At 32.5% G+C, this 12,267-nt stretch overlaps 1 protein-coding gene across 1 annotated transcript; it reads right to left on the bottom strand.

The window, feature by feature from the left end:
* Window positions 1-1,046: 1,046 nt before the first annotated feature.
* On the bottom strand, window positions 1,047-1,808 carry LOC108455555 (interactor of constitutive active ROPs 4-like). Its single transcript, XM_017754102.1, has 3 exons — window positions 1,652-1,808; window positions 1,371-1,573; window positions 1,047-1,289 (listed from the first exon to the last, which is right to left on the bottom strand). The coding sequence occupies exons 1-3, from the start codon at window positions 1,806-1,808 to the stop codon at window positions 1,047-1,049; spliced, it is 603 nt and encodes a 200-aa protein (XP_017609591.1).
* Between the last annotated feature and the right edge of the window lie 10,459 nt (window positions 1,809-12,267).

The following is a 12,267-nucleotide window of genomic DNA, read 5'->3' as shown; positions in this document are numbered from 1 at the left end:
AAATTGTCCAAAATAAATGTGAAACTTTCTTGATTTTGGTACAGCCTATTGCTAAAATGAGTTTGATTGTGTAAAGATTACTGGATTGTTAAGGTTTGCTTGATTTCTTGAAAAATTGAAATCGCTCAAAGACTTTTCTTTTTCGGTTTGGGAGATCAAAAATGAAAAATAGAATATTTCGGCTGTTCAATCTTTTCATTAAGTTTCCTTTGATTTTCATTAACCATAATTAAGTCCCCATCTTCTCTATAACTATTTCTTTTTGTGCATCATCTTTGTAGACTAGAAAAGCTTTGTGGTGGAAAAGTGTATGTGGGGCTTAACATTCCTGATGCTGACACTGGTTCTCGAAAAAGTATCGATATTGTTCTCATTATCAAAGGGTAAGTTTTTTCTACTTTGCGAGTTTCATTTCATTTTCTTAGCTTATGTTCTTATATATGTTTACACACATGCATATTAGTTTTTGTTGGGGTTTTGGGACACTTTATCCGAAGAAAGTATGAAGCTTAGTCTGGAACTTAAGCAAGAACGTAATAAATCTGGATAAAGAATGAAGAGAACTTGAAATTCAAGTTAGGAGGTTTTGAGCTTGAAAAACAGAATGAAAGCAAAGAAAGAGAGAGTATTTTGGATGAAATTCTAATGAATTTTCATTAACCATTGATGTTGGCATAAAGCCAATTACATATACCAGGCATCTAGCTGGTCAAAACAAAGCAAATTGTCATCTAACATTACCTACTACCACTAATTAAGTAACATTGGAACTTAAATAATATTGCTTGCACACAAAGATAAACTGATTTATCAGTCCATTAGTACGTAATTACATCAAAAAAACAATGACAACTTAGTTCAAATCTGACTAAATTACAAAACAATATTTAAGGTAACTAAACAAAATGAAATAAGAAAATAAGATAGTAGTAATGTGGTTCAGCATCTGCATGCATACTTCATGTGCTGAAAGTGTGGCTTGATCTGCTTCTTCATACTTCATCTGCATAACTTATGTCGCATGGTCTGCTTCTTGGTTGATTGTGCTACATGGAGGCCAACTTCAACACTCCTCCTTGGCTTCCATGCTGCAGATTCCCATTTTTCCTTAATAGCTTTTCTCCAATGACCTTCCTGTTAACTTGTCTAGGAATAAGATCCCAAGTCTGATTCTTGTGGATCATGCTCATCTCATCGAGCATGGCTTGCTTCAATCCTTGTTGAGTTTCAACTTCTTCAAAGTTGATTGGTTCAACTGCAGCCACTTGAGCTCTCTCATAAATCTCAGCCTATGGTGTAATGCATCTGACTGGTTCATCATCAGTGTCCATTTCAGGACCATTTTGATCAACTTCAGCTTGATCTGTTACAAGATCTTCAGAGACTTCATCTTTGATACTACAATCAGATTTCTTAGAATCTCGAGTTCTTTTCGGAGAAACCTTCTCATTAACTTCAACAGTTTCCCAAGCTTTAGGCTTCTCAATCTTATTTTTCAGCTCTTGTTGTGCTTCTTTCTTTGCAGCTTCTATTGAAGCCAACTGGTCTTTGAGATTCTTTAGCTCTTCTTGTGCTTACTCCAGTTGAGATTCTAAATCAGCAATACGAGTACCAAGCTTCTTTCGGTTTAATGGATCAGATTGTGGAAAACCTCTTGGTGAACGACGATCTCCAAGCTTCGGACTACTACGATCAGTAATGGGTCGGTGATGCAAAGGTTCTAAATCAGAACTCGATGGCCTAACCTGATGCGTCCCTCGAAGAGATTGCCTTTGTGAGATGTCCACAAAAAAACTTTTGTCAGCCATGGTTACTGACATGAGCTTAGATCCATTTGAATAACTGATCAGGCATTATTTGCCTTTGAATACTACTGAATATCCGTTTTCAAGCAGCTGAGTAATGCTAAGCAAGTTTTTATCAATATCAGGCACAAACAAGACATTTGTAACAAGTTTGGTACCTGTAGGAGTGTCTATCAGCACATCTCCTTTGCCTTTAGCTTGATGAAGTGTCCACTTCCAACCTTCACCCTTGTTTTGAAGCTTTTGTCAATTGACTTAAAAATGCCAGTATCAGGGGTCATGTGGTTTGTGCAACCACTGTCTATCAGCCATCCTTCTGTGGCTTTTCTTTTGGCAGATGAGCAAGAGACAGCAAAGACTCTTTCTTCTTGATCACTTTCTTCTTCTGCCACTTAAGCTTCAACTCTTGGCTGCTGAGGTTGGTTTTGTCTCTGCTTGCCTTTGGTTCTGCAGACTTTCTCAGCATGGCCCATATTTTTACAGATTTGAAACTACACATTAAGTCTGAATCAACATACTTCACCCGGATGACCTAGCTTTCTGCAGTGTGGGCAGGGTGGATATCTTCTTTCACCATCTGCTTTAGGCTTGTTTCTCCATTTTTTTTGCCTTTGTAGGCATTTGTACTCGAGGTTGGCTTGGTTTTGGCTTGGAAGGCACCTTCTTGGTGCTCCTCCAGTCTGCTGGCTCTTTTTTGCTCTTGTGCATAGAGAGCATTTATTAGCTCTGTCAAGGAGATGCTAGTCAGGTCCCTTTCCAAGGATGATATTTTTGCCTCATACCTCCCTAGTAAAGTTGAGATCACTTTCTTTACTATCCTTGCTTCAGTGAACTGTTCTCCAAGCAATCTTATGCTATTTACCATAGTCATAATCCTATCTAAATATCGTTTGACAGTTTTTTCCTCCTTCATCTTCAAGTTCTTGAACTCTCTTCTCAAATTCAAAAGTTGCTGCTACCTTGTTCTTTCAGTCCCTTAGAACTCCTCCTTCAACTTATCCCAGGCTGCTTTGGTGACTCACAAGCCATGATCCTTGTGAAAATTACATCAGACGCACTATTTTGGATGCAAGACATGACCTTGTGTCTCTTAGTTCTTTCAACAGAATGTTGTCTAATTTGAGCCACTGTTAGGTTAGCTCTTAGAGGTGCTGGTTCAACATATGAGTTGACAACCTCCCACAAATCAAATGCTTGTAGGTAGGTCTTTATATTTATTACTAATATGTGGTACCCCTATGCTGCCTATTTTTTATGGAGCATGGCTATTGGGCATGTTTTTGATTTGGTGTACTTCATCGCGCTATCTTTCACTACAGGAAAATAGACTTTTAGTGGCGTTTTTTTTCCTTTAGCGGCGTTTATAAGCGCCACTAATACTGGAAAGCGCCGCAAAAAATGTCGCTATATACACTGCTGCAAAAATTAGTGGCGTTTTTAGAAAAACGCCGCTAAAATCAGACCTTTAGCGGCGCTTTTTAAAAACGCCGCTAAAGACCAGACCTTTAGCGCGCTTTTCCCACAACGCCGCTAAGGTCATGATTTTAGCGCTTTTCCTAAAAACGCCGCTAAAAATATGACCTTTAAAAATTATTTTATTTTAATTAAATAATATTTATTTATATGTTAAAATATTATATTATGTTTAATTTTTGAAATTTGAAATCTAAACTATATACTTTAAGGATAAATAAAAATATTAATTAAATGAAATTTTCTATTAAAATTTAAATTTCAAAACTAAATATAAAAATTAATGAATTTAAATTTAATACATAAACATTGATTTAATATGTAATTTAATACATAAAAACTAACTCACACAAACACACAAAGTATTATAATTTCTAAAACAAAATTCATCCTCATGAGAAAAGAATGCCAATTCATCATCACCTCTCATTAATCAAAGGAAAAGATCAAAAAAAAGAAGAAACAATATACAATGTATATTTGGTTCAAGCTTATATGAAGCCAAAGTATTGCAATGCCTGCATATAACTTAGAGAAGTCCTTTGACGCTTTCAATTCAACCGCCAGAGAATCCAAAACACCGGAACAGAAAGCCAAAGTATGCATCTGTAAGCCAGAGTCAGGCCAATAAGGAAATCACTTATACGACCCTCAAAGCCACATATGTCAAAGCACATTATCTGATCTCTTTGAATTATGACATGGAAAAATAAATTTTTAATAATGCCACCATAATGCAAGAATTAGAATTTGTTTCGACAAAAGTCATTGTTCATGTTATTAATCATGTGCCTTTGCATGTACATGCGTTGCATCTAAAACCTACATAGTTTAAATAATAAATATCACCAAATCCATGGCCTATCCTCAAACAATCTATTATTTAGATATGTAAACAAGTCAAACAGAAAGCAGCTCATGTCAAAGCATTTTCCTGATCCACTATGTTAGTTGTTTTTATATTTATTTCTTCCCTGAGTTCAATTTTAAACCTCAAAATATCTAAATATATTGATGCTCAGAATGCTTAATATTGCTCAAAATTTCATCATTTAACAAATCTTAAGTAAACTTTAAATCCTAAACCATTTAATATATATAAAGTTTATCTATTATCTCTTAAATAATTTAAACTATAATCATAATTTTAATATATTAAAATTAATATTATCTTTTACAATTATATAAGAAATTATTTGATATATAAATTAAAAACAGTAATTAATCTAAACCCTAAATTCCTAGCTCCTAACCCCTAAACCTTACAATAAAACATAAACCCTTAACCCTTAACCCTAAACCTTAAACCCCAATACCCTAAAACTTAAACCTTAACCTTTAACCCATAAACCATAAACCATAATCCCTAACCCCATAATACATAAACCATACAATAGTATCTCATAAACATTAAACCCTTAACCATATACCGTAAACCCTAAAATATAATGATAATTAATTCAATATTTTAAAATTAATACTATCTCATTTACAATTATATAAGAAAATAATTAACATATAAATAAAAAACAATTAATCATATACCAAAAATCTTTAAAATTATATTAAATAATATTATTTTAATTTTTTCTATTTTTGTGGCGTTTTTCAAAAAACGCCGCTAAAAATTGAGCATTAGCGGCGTTTTTTAAAAAGCGCCGCTAAAGGTGTACTTATAGCGGCGTTTTTTAAAAAGCGTCGCTAAAGGTATACTTATAGAGGCGTTTCTTAAAAAAGCGCCGCTAAAGCCACTAAATTACAAAATTCTTTAGCGGCGCTTTTTAGAAAACGCCGCTAATGCTTGATCTTTAGCGGCGTTTTCTAAAAAGCGTCGCTAAAGGTGTACATATAGCGGCGTTTTTAGAAAAGTGCCGCTAATACTCGATCTTTAGCTGCGTTTTTAGAAAGCGCCGCTAAAGCCACCAAAGGCTCAACACAAAATATAGCGGCGTTTTTGAAAAAGCACCGCTAAAACTCAATCTTTAGCGGTGTTTTTGGGAAGCGCCGCTAATGCTCGTTCCTTAGTGGTGTTTTTCATTCAAACGCCGCTAAAAACCAGTTTTGCTGTAGTGTTTCCACAATCAGACTGAACGCCATAAGAAGGGTCCCATCTGTCTCGGCCTGTACACGACTCTTCTCACTCAACACTTCGGTTTACTCGAAACACCGGAGCAATCCTCGACACTTACACTTGTTGGCCAGATATCCCCTTAGAGCATCTCGGGCATGATCCACATGAGGATGATCGAATGGCGACGTGGAGTGGACCCCCTCACTACAGACTTCACTGATAATGTTCCTCCCTACCACGAAGATCCACATCCACCACCACCTTCGAGTCACCGCCCTACTCATTCTGCTTTATAGCAGATATGTCAGGACCTCTATATTTCATTTTTAGCACCAACGGATCACGATGCTGACTTCTTTGATGATGAGGACCATTGAGTCTATTTATCTTTATTTTTATTTTTATTTTTATTTTTATTTTTATCTTTCTTGTTATTTTTCTCTTTCTATTTTTATGGTTGTTTCTAATCGAGTAACCCTTTTTAATCTTCTTCAGTATTGTGTTTATCTTTTTATCAGTTGCTCAGAATTTTGCACTACCTCTGCATTTATCTACAATCCCGTTTTTCACTATTTTGAGAATTTCATCCAACAGTCAGGGGAGTTTCAATTCTCTCCCTATCTTATAATATTCTGTTTATTTTATGATTATATTTGTTTGTAGATTGAGGACAATGTACATCTTAAGTGTAGGGAGGTTGTTAATATGATTATTTGAAAATCCCTGAATTCTGCGTTGTGTTTTTCAGCAATTTTCTCATATCATTATTAGAATGAACTTTTCTTCGATTTATGATTCTTATTGATATATTTTAGATTAAATTCATAGGTATTTGTGCATTGATGGTTTAAACTTTAAAACACTAGAGAATCAAGTAAGATAAGTCTATTTTCAGAATTAAATTTTTTTTAGGTTGTTTCCCTAAATTGAGGTATTACCTTAAAGTTTGAAATTTGCAAGATTGATATCAAAAGTCATAATTTTTGTGAGATTTTGAGTCTTTGAGCATACAATTTTTTCTTGCTTACTTTGTTATTGGTTATGAGTATGTCAATATTGAATTGTTATTCTAAAACTTGCTTCGATTATACATGTTGAGACCACACATTTGATTTGATATACTAAGATGATAAAGGCAGCCAGGTTTTAACCCACTTATCCCATAAAAAGCCTACCTTCATAATTAACCCTTAGTGAACCCCTTTGAGCCTAACAAGCCGTTTCTTGATTTACCCATTAATATTAATCCATAACTTATTTTTGATTCATTAAGAATTGTTCCCGTTTTATTGACTTACTTTTTGTCAAGATTTGATTTGGTTAGTTGCCTAACTATGTTCTTTTATTCCAATTATTAATTTTTCTCTTACTATCTATTTTGTTCTTATTCATTCAAAAAAAAAAAAGTCGAAAATATATATATTATTATACATTTATGTTGATTATTTCTAATTCTTTGGTTTAAGCTTAAGTAATAAATTCAATATTCTGAGAAGAAGCTCGTTTTATTCTTGAATTATTTCGATTGATGTGATTATTCAGTATTAGTTTAGTTTTTCTAGTTAGGTAATTTATTAATTCAATCTCGACTCTAACCTTCTTGTTCAGCCTTTAACCACACCTTTAACCCAAGCCTCATTACAAACCTTTGAAAGACCTTTTGATTTGTGTATCATTTTATTATAGTGGTGGAGATTTGATTTTCATGCAAGTTTATGGTAATAATTTTTCATGTTTGACTCTTGAGTGCTAAATTTTTTTTGAACCTTAAACACTTTTGAGTGATTTGAGTGAACCTTTAGTGAGGATGTCAAATCTTGTCAGTTTTGAATTAATTACTTAGATAAGGGAAAATACTTATGTTTTCATGCTTTAAAAAATGTTAGACTTATTGTTTGTGCATTTAGTGCTCTTTTAGTTGAATTATCAATGTATGATTATCTGTGAATTATGATAAAACATTATTGATGAAAATTATGAATTGAGAAAGTTTAATTTTAACTGTGAGTTAGGGATTTTGCTTGACGACAAGCAAACGCTTAAGTGTGGAGATATTTGATAAACCATAAATATAACATGTTTTAATCCCATGCTTAGCATATTTTTGGATGATTTATTATCTAATTTAGTGAATTTGATGCTCCTAATCCTTTAATTTTATGTTTTATACTTAGGAGAGCATAAAGGAACAAAAGAAGCAGAAAATGGGCCAAAAATGGACAAAATGGGCTGATTTAAGGATCCACACTGCCAAGACTAATTCTACACGGGCTGGCCACACGCCCATGTGGCAGCTTATGTCAATATCGCTCCCTGTTTCTCAAACACGTGGAAAAAGCCAATTTTTAGGGTTTCTGAGCATTCTAAAGTCTATAAATACATACTAGTAGAGGACCTAAAGGGGCACACATAATAGAAAGCAGAAATTACTCGAAGAACGTCATGGATTCAACTCGTAAGATCTCCTTCAAGACTGAAGATCTCCTTTCAATTTCTCTTGAAGTTTTTGGGTTTCTTTATGTTTTGTTGTTTTCCTATTTTTGAGATGTTTTTTCCCAAAATTATGAACTAAATTCCCTAGATACTTAGGGAAGATGAAACTTATGACGGATCTTATTATTTAATTTTCTGAATTACATGATAAATAATTGTTCTTGTTCTTAATTATCTGTTATTAATTCTTGTCTTAATATTTTCAGGATATTAATTCAAGTTTGATGTGCTTATTTAGTGGAGCAAAAATCCCTATTTAAGAGTAGATCTAGCATAATTAAGCAGAGTTGATTACAATCCTAGAAATAGGACGACATAAATCTGCCGGATTAGGGTCAAATCTAATAAGGGAATCCATAGATTGAGTTAATGCGACAATACAAGTTTTAATTAGAAAAAGATTTTAATTAATCAACCTAGAGTTAGTTGTTCTTAGTCTCGAAAGAGATATTAACATAATTTAGGGATTTCTACGGATCAAGACAAGTGAATAAATCATTTAATTGAAAGTCAGAATAATAATTGAAGTCTAAGGGACTCTTCCTTGGGTATTGTCTTTATCATTGGTTTATTCAATTATTTCCTTCACTCTCTATCGCGTTCATTAGTTAATCAGTTTAGTTAATTTTAGATTAAAACAAATCCTTTTTATTTTAGGCTAAATAATAGAAAAATAGTTAATACTAGTACTTTTAGTCCTTGTGGATACGATATTCTGAACTCACCATAGCTATACTACCATTAGATAGGTGCGCTTGCCGTAGTCGTGATTGTAGTCTAGTTTAGTGATTCATAAAACGATCATCATTGGGATTGTTGTTGGATACTGAATTGACGATAAAAATTAAGTACCTAGCCTGCGCAGGAGAATAAAACTGTACGCTGAGTATGAACTTAGTGGTATTTCTATAATCTGAATATTTAAAAGATAAAAAATTACAAATATACAATTGAAATATAAACAAATATTAATATTTAATTTTTACAACAACCATCTCACATTTCATTTGTTTCACAAATATCTCAATTCTCATACTTGCTATATAAATAGTTTTTCACAATTTATTTCACATTTCATTATACAATTATATTATCCATTCCATATTCATTTCATGAGTATATAACTCATATATTCCATATATTTACAACATATTTCACATTCTATTTTCACTTCCATTTCTCATACCATGCCATTTCAATATCAATCATAAAACTTTATTATTCATTGCCCCTATTAACACGACTCGGACTCGGATGGATACACGGATCCAACCAAAACACACCAGTGTGGCACCCAGTGCCTCATCGGATAATTTGAAGTAATAATTTGATGCCCAGTTTCTCATCGGCTAAACTGAAGTAAATTGGCACCTAGTGCATTATCACCTAGTGCCTCATCGAATTAATCCGAAGTAGTAAATTGACACCCAGTGTCTCATCGACTCGAAGTCGAAGAAATCCCTGAACTCTTCCAATCCTATGGCATGCCATCAATATCCAATATCAATTTTTCATATAATCACATATACATGTAAATTCAATTCAATATCAAAATGCCAAATACTCACCTCAACACTTACCATATGCATTAAATCTAAATACAACTATTAATAATTAAATTCGGATTATAGAAATACAAACCAGAAATTCTGAGCTATTCCTCGGTGACTTTATCTTTTCCCTTTTTAGTCGAGGATTCAGGTATGACGTTAGCTACAGAATTAAAACAATTAAAAATCATTAATAGAACACAATTCAATTTCAACATTGTAGGGAAAGATGTTGAAAATTTAGTCCCGAATGCATGATTAAAGCTTTGTATACTTGATTTAAGTACATATTCAATGCGATTGAATGATAGTTACTGAAACGAGATGATAATTGATAAATGATTGTTTTGAATTTAGTTACAAGTCCGGTAATGGCTCTTAACCTATTCCGGGGACGGTTACGGGTTAGGGGTGTTACATTTTTCTTCACCCTTTAAGCCAACAAGATCATTTGGTTGCAGAGTTGTAACTTTTTTTTTTCACCCTTTAAGCCAACAAAACCCTTTAGTTGCAGAGTTGCAACATTTTTCTTTCTTTCTTTCTTTTTTTTTTTTTTGCTTTTTCATTGCATTTCTGATTTCCCCTATATGAACTTTTTGGTAGTTAGAGTCATTAAAAAGGAATCAAGAGATATCAGAATGGGGAAATCTGGGACTTCGAGCATGAAGTGGCGGTGGCAGCGTAGACAGTAATTTCACTCCCTCTCTCTGAATTTTTTTCTATTTATTGTTATTTTTAAGCTTAGGGTTCTCATCTTTATTTTTCTCAGTTAAAAGCCAAAGACAATAAACTTTTCATGCATTTAACAGAAATATTTTCATATTCGAATAATTAAAGCAACGAAGATTAACATTTTGTGAATGAAAAAAAAACAAAGACAGCATTTTGCATTTATTGACAGCATGATTATGTGAAAATACTGAAGTTGTCTCTTCATTAGAAACTTCTAAAGAACCAGTGAAAAAGAGGATTAGATAGTGCATGAAATGCATTTTGATATTTGATTGTGGTTACACGAATTATTATTCATTTGCTGGATAAGATAAAACCAGCACTTTACCATCTAGTTTTTGTAGTTTATTTTTTAATATGGTTAGAATGTGGCAGAAAGGAAGCAATGGGGAAGAACGTTAATGGCTCCTATGAAAGCCAATTTCATAATTTAGGGAAAATCAAAGTTATAATATATAAAAGTTAATCAAAAACTCTTAAAATATGGTACCTGCAAAGCGAATTAGAATAATAATTAGATATGAACAATGATTTAAGCTATGATTATGAAATGGATTAAAACTAAATTATGGTTTTGTATGGTTCAGCTTTTAGGTTTACTTTTGGACACTAATTAGTTTTTTTCCCCTTGAAAATGAAGAAAACTTAAATTTTATATATGGGAAGTGGATGTGGAATTGAACTGTCTGTGTTTGTTTGATGAAGTTGCAAGTTTATAATGATTATGACGTTTTAATGAAGTTGCAGATTGATTAGAACCAGATTAGGTTTTTTTTTAAAGCTTTAACTGGATTATATTTTGAGGGAGCTTGCTCCTTTCCACTCGTGCGCACGACCCATTTGCGCTACCTGCTACTCATTTTTTAATCTTGTTGAGATAGATTTTTAGTTTTTGTTGTTTATTTCTTCTATTTTTGGCTCTAAAATAAACGTACTGTTAATTCATGCCATTGTTTTATATGTCAATTTTCTGTACATTATAGAAATTGTGGCCAGGGAAATATTAGATCAAGTTATGGTAGATGTACTTTCAAAATCTAGTTTTAATTGATATGGAACATACATTTCATGTCTTCTTTTTGCAATGGCATTTTAAGGATGCCTTTTTTGTCTTATTCTTAGAATGCTTATAAGTTATGACTCTTTTCGTGTACCAGAAAACTGTGAGAAATATGTCAAGTCTGAATATGTTGTAGGAGTAGAAGAAGTGAAGTTAAGTGACAAAAAACTGAATGAAGATGAATATGGTGCCTCAGATGATGAGGAAATCATCGGAAAAATAGATATTTAGGAACATATTATGCCTTGCATACTTGCTACAAGAATTGTCTTGTGTTGTAAATGATGTTCAGCTCCAGGAATATTCGAACACAACAGAACCGGGGAACATGTGGAAAAAAGTCCTACTTATCCCTTTTTGTCATTACTTTCCATGGATGTTTGTGTAAATTAATCCATTGTTTTTCAATAATTCAAATATTTATCCACTGTCGAGACTTTAAAAAGCAATTCTCCCATGTGCTCCTACTCCTTATGTACCTGCATCAATTATACTACCGTTTATTATGCATTGTTAGTGTTCATTTATACATTGGTTGATCTAACTTTGGTGATGACTTGGTTGGCTGCCAATGGAATTTATATCTCCCATGTCTCCAGCACTTTATGGTGGAATCCATTTTGCATGGCTTTTGATTTGGTCTACAAATTTTTGGTTGGCTAGGGTAGTCTTATAGAGAAGTTAAAACATGGGGTTTGTTTGATGTATAAATGTTTGATATTTTTCATATATATAAAAATGAGAATAATTATTTCTTTTGGATCAATATTTGTAATTTTGGCAACAATGATCCCATGAGATTATGTTATGATTTTTATTAATTCATATTTTAAAAAGATTATATTAAGAATGTTATTAAATTATATTTATTTTTTATTTAATTATATTTAGTAATAATTATATTAAAACATGATTAAATTATTTATTATTTTAATAATAATTTTAGTAAAATTTAATAACAATAATTATGTACTTAAAAAAAATCTATTAAGGGTACTCTGGTCATTTCAGCTTTTTTTCTTATACTATTACAATATCATTCCATTCAATCAAACACAAGAATACCATTAATTGTAATTACTG

The sequence above is a fragment of the Gossypium arboreum genome, chromosome 9 (genome assembly GCF_025698485.1).
Source record: "Gossypium arboreum isolate Shixiya-1 chromosome 9, ASM2569848v2, whole genome shotgun sequence".
Classification (NCBI taxonomy): domain Eukaryota; kingdom Viridiplantae; phylum Streptophyta; class Magnoliopsida; order Malvales; family Malvaceae; genus Gossypium; species Gossypium arboreum.
The sequence above is the reverse complement of the archived record's forward strand: the minus strand, read 5'-3'. Positions and strand labels throughout refer to the sequence as shown.

What these genes read in the sequence shown, in the direction of transcription:
- LOC108455555 (XM_017754102.1), bottom strand. Translation starts at nt 1,808, where the DNA reads ATGGCTGACAAAAGTTTTTTTGTGGACATCTCACAAAGGCAATCTCTT. An exon ending in AGATCGTCGTTCACCAAGAG is followed by an intron (nt 1,574 to 1,651) that starts GTTTTCCACAAT and finishes AACTGGAGTAAG; the next exon opens with CACAAGAAGAGCTAAAGAAT. An exon ending in ATGAAGTCTCTGAAGATCTT is followed by an intron (nt 1,290 to 1,370) that starts GTAACAGATCAA and finishes ATTACACCATAG; the next exon opens with GCTGAGATTTATGAGAGAGC.